General features: G+C 42.4%; 1 protein-coding gene across 3 annotated transcripts in view; it reads right to left on the bottom strand.

Annotated features, from left to right (window-relative positions):
• Nucleotides 1-561: 561 nt before the first annotated feature.
• LOC138736403 (protein FAM149B1-like) overlaps nucleotides 562-20,051 on the bottom strand; it is an 82,573-nt gene continuing 63,083 nt past the window's right edge. For 2 of the 3 annotated variants that reach the window (XM_069885880.1, XM_069885879.1), the window contains 2 exons: nucleotides 17,183-17,356; nucleotides 562-2,046 (listed from right to left, as the gene is read on the bottom strand). In XM_069885880.1, the coding sequence (XP_069741981.1) occupies nucleotides 1,803-2,046; nucleotides 17,183-17,356 (418 nt within the window). In that variant the 3' untranslated portion in view covers nucleotides 562-1,802. Of the gene's footprint in view, nucleotides 2,047-17,182; nucleotides 17,357-20,051 lie in introns of those variants that run through there. The other variant, XR_011340268.1, reaches the window with a different exon arrangement.

The raw sequence follows: 20,051 nt of genomic DNA, 5'->3' as shown, positions 1-20,051 counted from the left end.
ACCCACTGATCTATCACATCTAAAACAAATGTATCCTGGAACATTAAGTTGCCAGTCCTGGTCCTCTTGTAGCCAGGTCTCATTAATTGCCACAATATCGTGACCCCAAGTATCTGTCCATGCTCTAAGCTCATCTACCTTGTTCACTATACTTCTTGCATTAAAATATATGCATTTCAGAGAATGACCCTCACATACATTCTCTTTCCCATGAGCCTTAATCTTCTGAATCAAACTATCATAAGGGACCTTATTGAATGCTTTACTAAAGACCATGAGTGCAACATCCACTTCCCCAACCTCATCTTCGAATCTGAACAAATTCAGTCAAATTTGTAAGACATATCCTCACCTCACAATGCTGACTATTCCTAATATGCCCATGCTTTCTCAGATGTGAATGGATCCTAATCAGGACAATTCAGAATGTCCTTTCTGGCTTCATCTGCTGTGGAGGGGTCGAGACATGCAACAAAAATTGACTAGACCAGATCACAAAGGTTCACCAGAAATTGGGTCTGTGGGCGCGGCGCTCCCTCTCAATAACAGAGAAGAACTTGGTCATGAACAATGTTCTTTCTTATTTTTAGTAGTCAGTGTGCACAAAAATCTTAGGTTGTACAAATTATTTTCCTGTGACAAAAGTCTGTGCACATTGAATGCTTGTGCAAAGGTAAACTTAAAATTGTTTCAAGATAATTTTGGCCCAGCCTATCGCTCAGGGCTAATAAAACTGTATTGGCATGTTTTAATATCATACAAGTATGATCGCATTCTATGAAGTAACGTATTTAGTTAAGATTTTATTCTATACTTTTAACTATTTTGCGCTAACCAGAGCAGTTCATATGGGGATCCAAACTGAAAGAGTCGCCAATGTACAAGTTGCCAGACAACAGCAGCAAGGCCATACCCAAAGTGGTCCTCATCCTGATGACCACCCTCATGTGTGGAACCAAAGTACGAGGACTCCATATGCCGCTATGTGCTGAGGTTTTATCTGTCCCAGGTGTTGCAAAGGATGGACCTGGCCTCAGTCAGCTGGACTTTGCCACACTACTTCATGGAAAAGCTTTTCCAGACGAACACCTTTGACCACACATCCATCAGGCAGTGGTCAGCACAGAACGCTCTACAGACGAGGACTTGATGGAAATAGTGAGTTGGTTTCCCTGAGCAGATCGTCCAGGTCATCTGGCAGAATACCTCATCATCAGTGCTCACGAACAAGCACCACGACTTGGCCTGGCTGGCAGTGAGAGGAGTGCTTCTAGTCAGATCCTTCCTGGATAACCAGAACGTTATTCACAACACATGTTGTTCCTGAGATGACAGCAATGAAGTGGAGACAGTGACCCACCTCTTTGCAGAATGCAGGTTCGCAAAGAGTGTGTGGAGAAGGATGTAAGGGTCCTTGTCACAGTTTATCCCCTGCATTAGTATGACAGAGGACTCTCTGATTTACAGCTTTTCCCAGGGATGCACGGAGATGGATATCCAGAAATGTTGGAAGATCCTCTATTTGGTGAAGGACACCCTTCGGGCTTTCTGAAATTTGCTGGTCTTTCAGTGCACAAAGATGTCATTGCTGATTGACATATTCCATGCTGCACAAGTACATGCTGTGGGACGTGCTGAGTCTGAGAGTTTGGAAATTTGTGAAAATTATCATTATCCTATTGTGTCCACGAGGAGTCCATCACCATTCATATGCTGAGCAGATGGCTTCACTCTTGGGGACTAGCCTAGTTCACAGCATTCCCGCTTCAAATTCATGCAACTCAAAGCGGAAGATAACTACATTACATTTCAATTGTAGAAGAATGTTTTTCAGAAGGTTCAAATACTTCTGTACCTGAAACATGCCTATCCCAATGCTTACGAATTAGCTCCTCCATACAGCTCACGATCTCCAACCATATCTCATCAAAGAGCTCTGTTACAATAGTATTTCTTCTGCAGCTATTTGGGGAGATTGAAGGCAGACCATTTCTGTTTTTGTATTGTATGGAAAGATCCAACCTTGTCTCAAAGCAGTCATCTTCCCTGTGTAGACAAATGGCACAACTCTTTGAATAGATTACATACATTTAACGAAAACATATAGATCTGAACTGACATCGAGAAAAGAGCTGGAGTCTGTAATAAGAACAAGACAAAGGTGCTATTGTTTGAGTGGTGGAGTCACACAGAAAGAAACAAGACCCTTGCCCCATATATCAATGCCAATCATCGTCCTCATCTATATTAATCCCATTCACCACCATGCCTTGGCCATTCAAATGCTGACATGGATACTTCTTAAATGTCATTTGAATTTCTGCCGCCAATCACTGTATTGCAGATTCAAAATGAAACAGTTGTCTTCAGAACAGCAAATTCTAAGACCCTTCCACCCCATTCTAACAATACGCCCCTTCAGCTTCCTATTCACTAAGGAAAACCCATCTTAAAAAAAGGCCCTGCCCTGTAACGTTAGCTATTTCTCTCCATGGATGTTAATTGACCCTATAACTCTCCAATTTCTTGTTTGCTCAAGATCCATTCTTGTGTATTTTCCATCTTATCCATAATTGAAAAGTACCATCTTAGTCAATACTCTGGTTAACTTATATTCATCTTTCCAGTGCATTCAATGTCCTTCTTGAGGTGCTGCGACCAGAAATGCACACAGTATGTTTTAGAGTTGTACCATAATCTCACAGCTCGTGTATTTCACAACATGTTTAACACGTTTAGCCTGTAACCGGAATGCCTTCTTAATCCCTGCTGCCACCTTCAGGGATCCTTGGACTTCAATACCAAGATCCTGATGCTCCTCAATAGTCCTCGAAGCTCTTCTATTCCTGATGTATGATCTAGCCTTAGTAGTCCTCCTAAAATATATCACCTCACACTCAGATTCACAGAAGCATACAACACAGAAACAGGCCTGTTGAAACACTACATCCATGTCGACCATCATACCCATTTGTACTAATAAAACTATAGAACATTACAGCACAAAAACAGGCCTCTTCAGCCCTTCTAGTCTGTGCCAAACCATTTTTTCCCTAGTCCCACTGACCAGCATCCAGTCCATAGTCTTCCATACCTCTCCCATCCAGATACCTGTAAACTGAGCCCGTATTCACCACTTTAGCTTGAAGTTTGTTCCACACTCCCACCACTGTGTGTGTGAAGAAGTTCCCCCTCATGTTCGCCTTAACATTTTTCCCTTTCACTCTTAACCCATGCCTTCTGGTTTGTATCTCACCTCCCCTCAATGGAAAAAAGTCTATCTACATTTACTGTCTATCCCCCTCAAAATTTTAAATAGCTCTATCAAATCTCCCTTTATTCTTCTACACTCCAGGATATAAAGTCCTAACCCTTTTAACCTTTCCGTGTAACTTAGTTCCTTAAGTCTAGGTAATTCTTCTCTGCACTCTTTCTATCTTATTGATATCTTTCCTGTAGTTAGGTGACCACAACTGCACACAATATTCCAAATTTGGCCTCACCAATGTCTTATACGTTACCGATACATCCCAACTCCTGTACTCAATGCTTTGATTTATTGAAGGCCAAGTAAGTCAAAATCTCTCTTTACAACCCTATCTACCAATGATGCCACTTTCAGGGAATTATGTTTTCCCAGATCCCTCTGTTCTACCGCACTCCTCAGGGCCCTACCATTAACCATAAATGTCCTTTCTTGGTTTGTCCTTCTAAAATGCAATATCTAACATTTTTTCTTTGTTAAATTCCATCTACCAATTTTCATCACATTTTTACAGATGGTCCAGATCCCTCTTCAAGCTTTGAAAACCTTCTTCGCTGTCCACAACAACTCCAATCTTAGAGTCATCTGCAAATTTGCTGATCCAATTTACCACATTATTATCCAGATCATTGATATAAATGACAAACAACAATGGAACCAGCACCAATCCCTGAGGCACACCACTAGTTACAGGCCTCCAATCTGAGAAGCAATCATTAACCACTACTCTCTGGCTTCTCCCATCCAGTCATTGTCGAATCCAGTTCACTACTTTACCATGGATATTGAGCACCTGAACCTTCCTGACTAACCTCCCATGTGGGACCTTGTCAATAGCCTTACTAAAATCCGTGCAGACAACATCACAGCCTTTCTTTCGTCAACTTTCCTGGTAACCTCCTTGAAAAACTCTAAAATTGGTTAAATATAATCGACCACGTATAAAGCCATGTTGGCTATCCCTATTGTCAAATCCAAATAATTGTATATCTGATCTCTTAAAACACTTTCCAACAATTTACCTAATACTGACGTCAGGCTCACTGGCCTATAATTTTCAGGGTTACTTTTGGAGCCTTTTTTTAAACAAGGTAAAATCCTGAGCTACCCTCCATTCCTCTGGCACCACATCGGTGGCTAAGGACATTTTAAATATTTCAGCCAGAGCCCTACAATTTCTACACACAAATATCTTGTCAGGCCCTGGGGATTTATCCACCCTTATTTGCTTTTAGACAGTAAGCACTTCCTCCTCTTTAACCTCTATAGGTTCTATGACCTCACTACTTGATTTTCTTACTTCCTACAACTCTTTTCCTGAGTGAATACTGTTGAAAAAATATTTAAGACCTCTCCCATCTCTTTTGGCTTCATACAAAGCCAACCACTCTGTTCTTCAAAGGGACCAATTTTGTCCCTTACTATCCATTTGCTCTGTATATACCTGTAGAAACCCTTAGGATTTTCCTTCACATTGTCTGCCAAAGCAATCTCATGTCTTTTTTTAGCCTTTCTGCTTTATTTCTTGAGGTTTTCCTTGCATTTATTTTAATGCTCCCCAAGGACCTCATTTACTCCATCTTGCCTATACCTGTGATATACACCTCTCTCTTCTTCCAAACCAGATCCCCAATATCCCTCGAAAACAAAGGTTCCCGTATCTTCTAACCTTGACTTTGATCCTGACAGGAACATATAGACTAGGTTCTCTCAAAATTTCGTTGATCAATACCTTGTCTACAGCATTTCATGCTTTGACAATTCAAATTCTCATCCAATTCGCAAATGCTGTCAGACTTATCTGCTTCCACCACCTACTCAGGCAGTGTGTTCCAGATTTTAACCATCCTCCGAATAAAAAAATTCTTTGGATCAAATTTACGATAATTTCACAAATCCAGGCAAGGGTTTTAGACGAAATGACCATTTCCATGGACACAGAGGCATTACTCTCTCTTAATAAAGAAAGGCAGTCTAGGTGGCCATCTTTTCTGAAGACACTTTGATCCTGTGTTCCTCCCTTGACAAGGAGACAACAATAGCAGTCCTTTCTCAGAATATTATTGCATTTCTGACTTCAGGTGGAACTAGTTCCTTATATTAAAGATGCTTTCTTGAAGTGTTGTAATCACATGACATCACTACTGGGTCTGTTTGAAGGTTCATTTCTCCAGAAACAACTTAATGAAGCAAATATCTTTTAACCAGATGTCTTTCTGAGTAAACATTCACTGTCTTTAGTTTTTCTATGGAACAATCAACTCTAGTTTTATTGCTCTGTTTATGGCTGGACATAGTAGACACAGCAGCTCTGTGTATGTTTCCAACCCACAAGGTACTTCTCAAAAATATAATATACTATAACTTAAAGATTAGTAATAGCATAATTCTGTAACACAGTTTCTTAGCAAAAGATTAGAGGGAGATGGGCCAAATGCATGAAATGAGATGAGCTCAGATGGTAACAAGGAGTAATGATGAAGGAGAGTGGTTGTCTTTGGCAAAGGTCCCAAATAGAAAGCTGGTCCAAAGGGTAAGGTCCCATGGGCAAATTGACAATTGGGTCTAAAATTTGGCTTGGTAAAGTGAAATGGAAATCACAGGTTCCATAACCTCCACACATGAGAGAGGAAATTGTGAAAAAATCATTCGTTTGATACAAGAATTCGTGATTATTGAGAAGTCTGATGACTTGGCACATCACTTACTCCATAATTACTTTTGAAAAACAGTTTAAAGATTCTGAGTTTCAATACAAAAGATTTATAAAACTGAACTTTGAAATTGACTTTTCAAAATCATGCCTGAACTATAATGGTTTGGGATCTGCCCCTCACACATATACATTTGTACAAAGTGGGGTTAAGTTTAGAATTAAATAATAAATGTTATATTATTGTTATTAATAAAAATTATTGTTTTGAAGGTATCATTGTCTTGGAGAATTTCTATTGCTGCTGGTCTAGGTCATTTTAATGTCTTTTAAAAGTCACAACTGTACTGCCTCCACAGCTTCCTCTGGCATCTCATTCCATATGCCCTGTGTGTAAAACTTTCCCCTCAGTTTCCTTTCCTTTCTATATTTAAATCTATGCCCTGTGATTTTAAATTCCATATTCTGGGCATTCCCTTTAAACGGCCTGTTAAATGAGCCAATGGATCATATTAAAATCCTGTGACCACAGGGTCTGGGCCCAAGATGGCGGCACCCATGTTTGGTAGTGTCCTTGAGGGATCGCAGACTCCAGGGAAGGACTGGTGCAGAGCACAGAAAACGGGGAGACCACCCCCTGTTGAGAAGAAGTAGAGGACACGACCTTTCGGGATGGTTGCCTCGCAAACCAGCGAGGGACTCAGCGGATGAAGAATACACAGGCTGTTGATGAATAGAGAAGAGGAACCCACACAGGTTATAGGTGTGTGTGGTCAAAGAACACTCAAAAGATTGGCTCCAAACTGGCTGAAGAGGTACCAGGTATCTGAACTGGGATGTGAGAGAGTGCTATGGGTCAGAGTTGGTGTGAGAAGAGATCTAATCAGGGGGGCATTAGGGTAAAAGCAATGGGGGAGGGGGCATTGGGGGCCACAAATGATCATTTGAGGACTCACTTAGTGGAGGGGGGTTGAGGGGGTGCCATACTTGCCATGAAACTCGTCCATCCGTCGCACCATCACATTTCCCCTTTTCATGGAGACTAAATCACGTGATTCATTTTGGTGACCCCTGGTACGGTCCACAATCCCCTAGTGATGCTAGTGCTGTGGGTGGGTGGGGGGGGCATAATAATTCATTTGGGGGGGTCATGGTCTGTGAATGCCCCCCTCTCCTCACCTGTCATAGGCACTGAGGGCTTCCTGATCATGTCTGAGCTCTGTTTCCCAATGGTTTGTCTGAAGGCTGTGTGGCTAAAGGAATGCTGGAGGTGAATCCATGGACACTCAGTGACTTTGTGGGGACTCCCTTTTGCTTCTCCTTCTCTGACTGTCAGGGATACATCTTGAATCTTATCAAAGATTATGACAATTTATCTTATATGTGCCCTTCATTACTTTATATACCTTGAAAGGTCACCCCTTCGCTTCCTTCACTCCAGGGAGAAGTCCCAGCCTATCGATCCTCTCCTTGTAAGTCAAACTATCCAGCCCTGGTTACATCCTTGCAAATCTTTTCTGTACCTTTTCCAGATTAAAGACATAATTCTTATAACTAGATGACCAAAACTGCCCACAATTTCCACATGTAATCTCATCAATAGGAAAACACAAAATCTGCAGTTACTGGAATCTTGAGTCGATAAATAATGGCATGGAGGAACTCAGTATCCATGGGTAGAAATGGTCAGTCAATGGTGACCCCATAAAGGGTCAGAACCCTTTATCAAACCTCACCGATGTCTCCTGTACTCATTACCCTGGCTGATGAGGGCAAGCATGCCCAATTCCTTCTTTACCACCTACCACAGGAAGGGAATGCAGTAACATTCTGTGAACAAGGACTGCTAAAGAATATTAGCTCTAAAGAGAAGTGGAGCAGACTTGATTGGCTGGGTGGCTCAATTCTGATCCTATATCTTACAAGTCCCTGCCGCCCAATTAACCTATACTCCTGGTATGTAGTTGTGGGCCTAAATTAAAAATTAAAAGGTTGCCCACCCCTGATCTATATGCTTTCTTCACCCACCCTATCTTATTTATGCTGTCACTTACAGGGAGCTATGGATTTACATTTCTGAGATCATTGTCCTGCCATTCTTTTGCCCACTTAAGCCAGTTGCTCTTGACCCTACTATAACCGTTGACAATCTTCATCACTGTTCACTACACCACTAACCTTACTGTCATTACGCTACCTATAATCACAGGCGAACCACTTTTATAAAATAAAGAACAGTGGGACCAGCACCCATCCTGACAATATTCCACTGGTCATCGGTCTCTAATCTGAATAACAAAGCTTTACTATCATCTTGTCTGCTACCACCACTCCAATTTTGATTTTAATTGGTGAATTCATTCTGGCACCAACTAGCTGACCAATCAAATTTGTCAAACACAATTTTTCATGCACAAAGCCTTGCTGAATAACTCTAATCTTTCCAAATGCAAATAAATTTTGTCCTCCTAATCTCTTTGAATAACTTTACCATCAGATAATAGACTTACTAGCCTTTAGTTCTCTTGCTTATCCTAAGCACGTTATCCTCCTGTATTGTGGAAACTCACCTGTGGGTAATGAAGATACCAAAATATCTGCCTAGGCCTCATCAATCTCCTTCCCTTATCTATGTCCCTCATGATTTTATTGTATATCTGGTTAGGACAAGGATTTATCCACTTTATGTACTTGAAAGCTGCCGACATCTCCTTTGTAATGTGAAACTTTCATGCCCTTAGATTAATAGAGTTATTGAGTACGAGACCAGGCTCATTGTCCTAACTGGTACATGCCAACCAAAATACTTATTTTATAGACCTCAATAAGATCCTTTCTCAACAACCCAGGAAAACTGGCTGAGCTTTTCCAGTCTCGTACAACAAGTCAACTTTCTAATTCTGGCAATAACTGGAAATCTCTTCTGTACCCTTTCCAATAATTGGGACCAAACAGCACACAATATTTCAAGCATGGCCTCAGAGTAGATGTAAATAAGATGTTTCCCTTGGTGGGTGAATCCAGGACAAGAGGGTACAGTCTTAAAATGAGAAGGAACCCATTTAAAATAGAGATGAGGAGAAATTTCTTTGGCCAGAGGGTCGCGGATTTGTGGAATTCATTGCCACTTACAGCTGTGGAAGCTCAATCATTGGGGAGTTTAAGGAGATTGATAGGTATCTAATTAGTAAGGGTATCAAGGGATATGAAGAAAAGGCCGGAAATTGGAACTGGATGTGAGAATGGTTTAACTCAGGATGGAGTTGCAGAGCAGACTCGATGGGTTGAATGGCCTTTATCTTGTGATCTTGTGAGACAGTTTGGGAAGAGGTATAGTTAAGGTAACTGTGGGAATTTCTCTTTGGCTTGGCTTCGCGGACGAAGATTTATGGAGGGGGTAAAAAGTCCACGTCAGCTGCAGGCTCGTTTGTGGCTGACAAGTCCGATGCGGGACAGGCAGACACGATTGCAGCGGTTGCAGGGGAAAATTGGTTGGTTGGGGTTGGGTGTTGGGTTTTTCCTCCTTTGCCTTTTGTCAGTGAGGTGGGCTCTGCGGTCTTCTTCAAAGGAGGTTGCTGCCCGCCAAACTGTGAGGCGCCAAGATGCCCGGTTTGAGGCGTTATCAGCCCACTGGCGGTGGTCAATGTGGCAGGCACCAAGAGATTTCTTTAGGCAGTCCTTGTACCTTTTCTTTGGTGCACCTCTGTCACGGTGGCCAGTGGAGAGCTCGCCATATTATTTATGGGTTTATAAAATATATCTGTAAATATATTGTCACCCAATATGAAAACCTATTGAGAAAGAGAGAGTTGCCAGAGATGGACTAAGTGAATTTGAGGTCAGGGTCAAAGTTGGCAGCAAAGTGGTTAAAGTTGATGAGCTCAATGTGGGTGCAGAAGGCAGCACTAATGATAACATGGAGGAAGAGTTGAGGAGCCTTGCCTGTGTAGGCTTGTAGCATGGATTATTCCACATATCCAACAAAATGGCATAGCTGGGGCCCTTAGGAGTACTCATGACTACTTCTTTGACTTGAAGAGATTGGGATGAGCCAAAGGAGCAGTTATTGATGGTGAGTACAAGTTCATAACATAACATACCATAACATAACAATTACAGCACGGAAACAGGCCATTAGGCCCTTCTAGTCCGCACCGAACCAAACACCCCTTTCTAGTCCCACCTCCCTGCACAATGCCCATAACCCTCCATCTTCTTCTCATCCATATACCTGTCCAACCTTTTCTTAAATAATACAATTGACTCCACCGCCACTATTTCTCCCGGAAGATCATTCCACACGGCTACCACTCTCTGAGTAAAGAAGTTCCCCCTCATGTTACCTCTAAACCTCTGCCCCTTAATTCTTAACTCATGTCCTCTTGTTTTAATCTTTCCTCCTCTTAACGGAAATACTCTATCCACATCCACTCTGTCTATCCCTTTCATAATCTTAAATACTTCTATCAAATCCCCTCTCAACCTTCTACGCTCCAAAGAATAAAGACCTAATCTGTCCAATCTCTCCCTATACTCTAGATGCTTAAACCCAGGTAACATTCTGGTAAACCTTCTCTGCACTCTCTCCACTCTGTTTATATCCTTCCTATAATTAGGCGACCAGAACTGCACACAGAACTCCAAATTAGGCCGCACCAACGTCTTATACAATGTCAACATCACCTCCCAACTCCTATATTCCATGCAATGATTGATAAAGGCCAGCATACTAAAAGCCTTCTTCACCACCCTATTCACGTGAGTTTCTACCTTCAGGGAACGATGTACCGTCACTCCTAAATCTTTCTGCTCTTCTGTATTCCTCAATGCTCTCCCATTTACCACGTATGTCCTATTCTAATTCTTCTTACCAAAATGAAACACCTCACACTTATCAGCATTAAATTCCATCTGCCATTTTTCAGCCCACTTTTCTAAGCAGCCCAAATCCCTCTGCAATCCTTGAAAACCTTCTTCATTATCCACTATTCCACCTATCTTAGTATCGTCTGCATATTTACTAATCCAATTTACCACCCCATCATCTAGATCATTAATGTATATAACGAACAACAATGGGCCCAATACAGATCCTTGAGGCACACCACTAGTCACCGGCCTCCAACCTGACAGACAATTATCCACTACCACTCTCTGGCCTCTCCCTTTCAGCCAATGTTCAATCCATTTGACTATCTTAAAATTTATACCTAAAGACTGCACCTTCCTAACTAACCTTCCATGTGGTACCTTATCGAAGGCCTTACTGAAGTCCATATAGACAACATCCACTGCGCTACCCTCATCCACATTCCTAGTCACCTCTTCAAAAAATTCAATCAGATTGGTCAAACATGACCTTCCTCCCACAAATCCATGTTGAGTGCTCCTGATCAGACCCTGTCTATCCAGATGTTTATAAGTACTATCTCTAAGAATTTTCTCCATTAATTTACCTACCACAGACGTCAAACTTACAGGCCGATAGTTGCCAGGCTTCCTCCTTGAACCCTTTTTAAATAACGGAACCACATGCGCAATGCGCCAATCCTCCGGCACTATCCCCATATCTAATGACATTTGGAAAATTACCGCCAGAGCCTCTGCTATTTCCTCCTTCACTTCTCTCAATGTCCTGGGGAAGATCCCGTCTGGTCCCGGAGACTTATCCACCTTTATATTCTTCAAAAGCCTTAAAACTACACCTTTTGTAATCTCTATATTCCCCATATTTACCCAATTTGCTTTTTTTTATCTCACATCTCCCAATATCCTTCTCCTTAGTGAATACCGAATAAAAGAAACTGTTCAATATCTCCCCCATTTCTCTAGGCTCCACACATAGTTTTCCGCTCTGATTTTCTAAGGGACCAATTTTGTCTCTAGCTTTCCTCTTACCATTAACATATTTGTAGAACTCTTTTGGATTAGTTTTCACCCTGCTTGCCATAGTTTTCTCGTACCTTCTTTTAGCTTTCCTAATTCCTCTCTTAAGATTCCTCTTACATTCAATGTATCTTTCAAACATCTCCTTAACTCCATGCTTCTTATATCTAATGTATGCCTCCCTTTTTCTTCGAACCAAGTTTCCAATATCCCTTGAAAACCACGGCTCTCTCAAACCTTTTGCCCCTCCTTTTAACCTAACAGGAACATAAAGCTTTTGCACTCTCAAAATCTGATCTTTAAAAGACTTCCATCTCTCTACTACATCCTGCCCATAAAACAAATTGTCCCAATGCACACCCTGCAAGTCCTTTCGCATCTCCTCAAATCTAGCTTTTCCCCAATCAAAAACCTCAATCCTTGGCCCTGATTTCTCTCTTTCCATAATGACATTGAAGCTGATGGCATTATGATCACTGGACCCGAAGTGCTCGCCAACACTAACCTCCGTCACTTGACCCATCGCATTTGCCAACAGTAGATCTAACACTGCTCCTTCTCTGGTCGGCACCTCTACATATTGTTGTAAAAAACTATCTTGCACACATTTCACAAACTCTAACCCATCCAGTCCTTTCACAGAATGTGTTTCCCAATCTATATGTGGAAAATTAAAATCTCCCATAATTACAACCCTGTGCTTATCACAAATATCTACTATCTCCCTACAGATTTGCTCCTCTAGGTCTCGGTCCCCTCGGGTGGTCTATAATACACCCCTACAAGTGTAACCTCTCCTTTCCTACTCCTCAGTTCCACCCAAATAGGCTCCGTGGATGTGCCCTCTAATCTATCTTTCCTAGGCACCGCTGTAATATTTTCCCTGACAAGCAATGCAACCCCACCTCTGAGGAAACCCAGGGATATTCAGTTGCCAATCACATCCTTCCTGCAACCATGTCTCACTAATCGCTACCACATCATACTTCCAAGTATCAATCCACACCTTCAGCTCAGCCACATTTTTTACAATACTCCTGGCATTAAAATATTTGAATTTCAGAGATTTCCCAATTTTTAATCCCCGTTTTCCCTCATCTTTAATAACAACATTATTTACTTTTCCTGCCAATTGCCCTTCATCTTCTTCCAGAGCATTTCCCTTCTCTATCACCTGCCCATCCATATTCAAATACTTACTACAAACTTTCTTTGTTTGCATTCTAACCTTCTCCTTACTGCTCTGTACTATTTTGTTCCCTCCCCCCAACCATTCTAGTTTAAAGGATCCTGAGTAGCCCTAGCAAATACCTCTGCCAGGATTCTGGTCCCCCTGGGATTTAAGTGGTCCCCCTGGGATTTTCTGCCAGGCAGAGAGGAGAGTGGTGGTGGTTAGGTCTATTATTGAGCAAGAAGTGGAGTCTTGAGACTTTTTTTATGGGAATGGAAATGGAGTTGAGGTACGATGATACCAGTTTGGTGGGGAAGGAGCATGCGGGACTACAAACAGGTCTACTACGGCAGTTTGGTTTGTGAATCTTAGGTAGGAGGTAGAACAGGGTAGTGTGGGGTTGGGAATCAATGATACTTTGGAAGGGAGAATACTAGAAGTGATGAGGTCAGCGATGGTGCAGGAAACAATGCTTCTTCCTGAGGTCTTTTTAAGGGGTAAGAGGTGTTCTGAGATCTGGCACCAGTAAGGTAGAGGTCAGTACGTGAGTGTGATGATGGTGAGGTTGTGATTGGTGCAGAGAAAATGGAGGGCAGTGTATTTGGAGGGGATAAGACTAATAGGTGAGTAGAGAGGTGAAGTTGAGACTGTTGATGTCTTGGAGGAAATTGGAAATGAAAAGATACAGAGTGGGCAGAAAGCCAGTTCTACGTATCCAAGAGGAGGAAGGAAGCTTAGTGGGAAAAGGAGTCCTCAGTGACGGTGGAGAATCCTTCGTGAAGAAGGCTCAGAGGTGGAGAGGGTGGAAGAAGTTTGGCATCATGGCAGGCGAGGAACTCATTGAGGTGTGGGTGAAGCAGGGGGCGTAGGTAAGGCATGGATTGGGGGCACAGTATGGCATCTCAGAGAGGGAAATGCCAGGGGTGGGTACTGAAGACCTAGCAGGAGTTCAAATACAGGCATAAACAGAATAATACAGCACAGTACAGGCCCTTTTAGGCCTCGGTTGAGCCGACCTATATATTCCTTCAAAAAAAAAGTACTAAACCCTCCCTACCTCATAACCCTCTATTTTTCTTTCATCCATGTGTCTAAGAACCACTTAAATGTCCTCAATGCATCTACCCTCTTTAAAAATTCTATCAAGTTCATGAGACGTGAATTTTCACAACAAATAATTTTCCCCTAAATGTTGACAGTTTCTATCTTTCACAATCCTCTTCAGCTGTTTTCCTACCACTGATGACAGACTTGGATTATTCTTAATGCTCTTTTAAACAATGGTACCACCTATGCAATCCTCTACTCCCCCAGAACTTCTCCCATCCTTAGAAATGAGCCATCAAATTCCCTCCTGCCTTTCCACAATGTTCTGGATTCACCTGGTCTGGATCTGGAGATTTATCCACCCTGATATGATTTAAGACTGCTAAACCTCTTTATTACTAAGGCAGACATGCTTTATGCTATCTTTAGTTACCTTCCTCCAGTCCCACTCTTACTTATCCTGTTCAACAGTAAACACATTCACAAAATATTTAAGGTTTTCCTTTCTTCTCTGGATCTACACATGGACACCCTTCTGATCCTGAAGTAATGGACTCCTTAATTAATTCAAGGTATGGAATCTTGAAGTTAGTTCCTGCATGGTCGGTGCCAAGGGGAGCATTCACAGGCATGGCCTTTTCTTGTGAGGTGCTGTGACCAAATTTTCTCGCTGCCATTGCTCACCGTCAGACCCGGCCTCGCTCGTGTCACGAGTGTGGTCAAGCGTCACCAGCTTGATGCACGCTAGTGACTCTACACGCAATAAAAATAGCGCTTTCAGCTGCGATATCAGAGGAGTTGTACGTCCGCTCGTTAGATAGGCCGCTGCCAGCAGTGACAGAGTCTATGACTGTCGGATTGTGCTCCACCTGGTTACCCTAATGCCCTCCTTTAACACTCATTCCGGCGCCGACCATGATTTCCTGGAACGTTGAGCTGTCAGTCCTACCCTTTCTTCTCATACATTGACAGTTAATCAGCCTGAGCCGTTGGACTCCTTCCATGAAAATAGAAGTAATTTCTCCTGTGTCTAATGTCACTCATGACTCGACTGATTTTATTAATCTATTCAGTTTCCCATTACCCCAGCCAAATTAATTTAAATCTCCTCAAAGCACTAAAAAATCTCGGTGCAAGGTTGTTCGACCTATCTGATATAGGTACAACCCATCCATCCAACCAGCTCCCAAATCGATCTGTGATTCAGGTCAGAGGGACAACTGGCCACTGCAAAAAGGGGCTGAGGGTAAGTACCTCAAACAATAGAGGGGGAAGGAAGTGACAATGGTGGTTATGGTGTAAATAGAATTGAATGTAACAATGTACAGTTACGGGAATGTATGGATATGAAAGGGTGGAAATAGACTCTGAATGGTTTTCCTTTTATAAATAATTTATTGTGAATAAAGTCTATTTTTGGTTAAAAAAAACTGGCGACTGTGAATTGCTCCTGTACATAGGGATAAATGGTGGTTGTGGTGGGGGTTAATGTGCAGGTGGAGAGAATAAAGTGCGTGTCTGGTGGGCATAAATGCTTGATGGTCAGCAGAGAATGAAGGGACTGACTCTCTGACCCATGTTTCATGTCTTTAACCACAGAATGGTGAACCTCTGGAATTTGCTGCCACAGTGGGGCTGAGTGGGAGAATAGATAAATGGCAGAGTGGACTCGATGGGCCAAAAGGCTCCTATATCTAATGGATTAGGAGAATGGAGAGAATTTTAAAATTTAAATTATTATTTTTTTAAATTTAGACATACAGCACAGTAACAAGCCATTTCAAGCCCATGAGTCTGTGCCACCCAATTTACACTCAATTAACCTACACCCCTGTTTTATTTTGAATACTGGGAGAAAACTAGAGCCCCTGGGTGTGATTTGAACCCAGGTTTTGATCACTGGCGCTGTAAAGGCATTGCACTAACTGCTACACCAACCGTGCCGCCCTAAAGTGGCAAATGAAATATAATGTTAGTCATGACTTTGGAAGAAGACAAAAATTGGCAGTATTTTCTAAATGGGGAAAAATTGAAAATACCCAGATGCAAAGGGACCTTCGTGCAGAAGGAAAGACTTGCATGTTGAGTTGGTGGTGGAGGGCAAATGCAATACTGGCATTCATTTCATGAGGAACAGAATATAAGAATAGGGAACTGATATTGAGGCTCTATAAGGAACTGGTGAGACCTCTCTTGGAATATTGTGATCAGTTTTGGGCTCCTCATTTAAGAAAGGATGTGCTGATGTTCAGAGGAGGTTCACAAGGATGATTCTAGGAATGAAAGGGCTGTCATATGAGGAACATTTGACAGCTCTTGGCCTGTACTTGTTGGAATTTAGGAGAACAATGGGGGATCTCATTGAAACATTTTGAATGTTGAAAGGCATTGACAGAGTAGATGTTTCCCATGGTGGGAGAGTCTAGGGCAAGAGGGAACAACTTCAAGATTGAAAAGTATCCACTTGGAACAGAGGAATTCCTTCAGCCAGAGGTTTAAATCTGTGGAATTTGTTGCCACAGATGATTGTGGAGGCCAAGTCATTAGGTGTATTTAAGGCAGCGATTGATAGATTCTCGACTAGCCTAGGTTACGGGGAGAAGGCTGGGCAGTGGAGCTGAGTGGGGAAATGGATCAGCTCATGATTGAATTGCAGGGTAGACTTGATGGGCTGAATAGCCTATTTCTGCTCGTCTTATAATTTCTTTCTTTAATAAACACATATTCCTCCCCAACTGTCATTCATAAAGCCCGTACACATATCTCCTCCATATTTTGTACTTCATTTACACCCATCCTACCCTGGTCCTCACTTTCCACCCTCCCAGGGTACAATTACGACACATATCCCAACATTAATGCCAACTTCCTACTTTCATCTTGATGAAGGGTCACACCCTGAAACATTGGTTTCTCCCCAGGGATGCTCATTACCCTCTGAGTTCCCCAGCAACTCATTATTTGATCAAGATTCTACCACCGGCAGTCTTTGTGTTTCTCAGTTGATTTTGCAAATCACCTGTGCTCTATCAGTACCATGAGGATGGAACAAGCTTTCCTGGACTGTGTTGAATAGAAAATGATGAGCAATGATGCTGAAGCTAATTTAAAACAAAAATGAAATTAATGAACATTTGGAATAATTGCCTCTGATACTAACAGGTCTTTGCAATGAAGTGCCAGATATTCCTCCACAAAGCCTTCTGCAATGATCACATCGTCCTTTCGTTCCTCTTCTTCCTCCTGGGGAACCTTGGCAATCTTCTGCATGAACCTGTTTCCTTTGCCCCGATGAAATTGTGAGATCGGTGCACTGTTACCAACAAGACAAATTCTGAAAGGAAGAGAACATGATTGCATCCTGTTCAAAAATAGATGATTAAATTCAACTTGGGGAGGACGACTGTGCACTGTTTCTATTCCTCACTGACGGGTGATAGCCGGAGGGTGAGATATAATTCCTAGGATGTTCTACATTCAATCCACAGCCTGAGATGGTCAAAGCATGCACACACAGTTGAGAGGGAACACTGTCTCTCCTCATAAAGTAAGACCCAACTCCTTGTGAATCTCGCTTCATCACACCCTTCCTCATGTGAGGCTATCGGAATTAAATGAAATTTTCCAGGTGGAGGCTCACTGGCACCCTGTCTAGCTGTAAATTACAACCCAATTCTGATACTCAGTGTCGCATTTAATGAAGCCAAGTGTGCTGAAAACTTTCTTTACCATTTTGTGTCGCCAATTTCATGGAAGTATATCCTGTGCCCTCCATAATGTTTGGGACAAAGACAATTTTTTCCCTCTGCTCCACAGTTTTAAATTTGTAATTAAACATTTCACATGTAATTAAAGTACACCGTCAAGATTTTATTCAAGGTTATTTGTATACATTTTGGTTTGACCATGTAGAAATTACAGTGTAATGGTGCTGTAGATAAACTACAACTCCCAGAAATCTAGCAAATTAGGATGGGATGTCATTACATGGTGTGTGTGGTTAAATGTTTTAAAAGAATGCACGAGTGACTCGAGTAAACAAGTTCTGATTTACCTGCAACTTTGTGAGTCATTATTTCGCGTTCATCGGCCACCACTGTGTTTTCAGTGTTTATGATTGGTGACCCTGACAGGTCCAAAACGAGCTTTTGGACCATATGGAGACTGCAGCTGTTGCTGTTAAGCTACCGCTCTTCTGGACGGCGGAACCAGAGCTGTGGTTTCGACAGGCTGAAGCACAATTTCACCTCAGATCAAGGTCGACGCAACTTGCTATTATCACCTCGTCAGTGACTTGAACCAATCCACTGCCAAGCGAGTTGGTGACATCCTGCATGATCCACCTGAGCCTGGAGAGTGCAAGTATGACCCTCTAAAAGCACTCACGATATCAGCTATGGACCACAGTATTGACCATGCGGCTCTCAGCGCTGCCCAAGCACAAGACGGTGAGATGGAATTGTATCGCACCTTGATAACCAACCTTCAATGGAAGGACGTGCAAATCAATGCTGACGGCAAGCTGCTCTTTTGTGTCATATCAGCAGGACATCCATGGCCAGTGGTTCCAGCTTCGTGGAGACATTGCATTTTTGATTCTGTCCATGATCTTTCTCATCTATCCATCAGATCGACAGTTTGTCTGATTTCAGACAGATTTATTTGGCACAGTCTGAACAAAGACCTCATGCAAATGGCCAGATCTTGTGTAGCTTGTCAAAAAGTTAAAATCCACCAGCTAACAAAAGCACTGCTACAACCCTTCCAACCAGTAACTTGTCGCTTCAACCACATCCATGTGGACATTGTGGGACCAATTCCAGTTTCATGAAGCTACCGCTATCTCTTCATGGTGATTGATAGGTTTATGAGGTGGCCTGAGGCAGTCCCCATGGCAGATGCTTCTACAGACTCTTGTGCACGAGCATTCCTTAATTCCTGGGTGGCTCGCTTCGGCCTACCGGTGGATGTCACTTCTGACTGAGGACCTCAATTTATATCTTCGTTATGGACGACCTTATCTCGGCTGCTTGACACTAGGCTTCATCATACAAGCCTTAATGGCCCGTTTGGATGGTCCCAACTGGGCAGATGAATTACCATTGGTGTTGCTTGGCACTAGGACAAATCCAAAAGAGGATCTTCACGCTTCATCTGCGGAGCTTGTATATAGCACACCTTTGGTGGTCCCAGGGGAATTAATTCCACATGGATCCAGTAAAGATGAATATCCTAAAGAACTGCTGAGCAGACTAAGGGATTCCATAGGCAAATTATCCCCTGTACAACCATCATCACATGGCAAACATGTTTCTTTTGTACAACACAAACTGAAGGACTGTGAATACAGGTTCATACGTAGAGAAACACATGGACAGCCCTTGCAGGTGCCATATGAGAGACGAGGTCAACCTACATCTTGGACATTGCCGGGCAGCCTCTGTCATTCACAATTGACAGGCTCAAACTTGCCATGAAAACTGCTCATTCAACATTCATTAGACCGACACAGGGGTAGACCTCCCAAAAAACTACCAGGTGATAGTGCCAGTTCTGGGGTGGGGGGGAGGGGGGATGTGTAGCAGCGCTATAGATAGACTACAACTCCCAGAAGTCTAGTGAACCGGCACGGGACGTCATAATATGGTGTGTATGGTTCAGTGTTTTAAAAGAATATGTGTGTGACTCAAGTAAAAGATTTACCTGCAACTCTGTGTGTTGTTATTTTCCGTTCATCAGCCACCACTGCGTTTTCAGTGGCTACAACAGCACATTTTATACATAGTCCCTCATTTCAAGGCACCATAATGTTTCGGACATTTGGCTTCACAGGTGTTAGTGAGTATGTTTAATTGCTTCATTGGTGCAGGTATAAGAGAGCTGGGTTTGTTTGAAGCTTTTGATCACCTTTGGAGTCTGTAGCTGCCATTTTTCAACATGAGGAACAGAGATGTGCCAATGAAAGCAAAAGAAGCCATTATGAGGCTGAAAAACAAGAATAAAACAAACCACCCAAACCTTAGGATTTC

Source organism: Narcine bancroftii, chromosome 6, assembly GCF_036971445.1.
Source record: "Narcine bancroftii isolate sNarBan1 chromosome 6, sNarBan1.hap1, whole genome shotgun sequence".
Classification (NCBI taxonomy): Eukaryota; Metazoa; Chordata; class Chondrichthyes; order Torpediniformes; family Narcinidae; genus Narcine; species Narcine bancroftii.
Note: the sequence above shows the minus strand (reverse complement) of the source record. Positions and strands in the feature narration are given on the sequence as shown.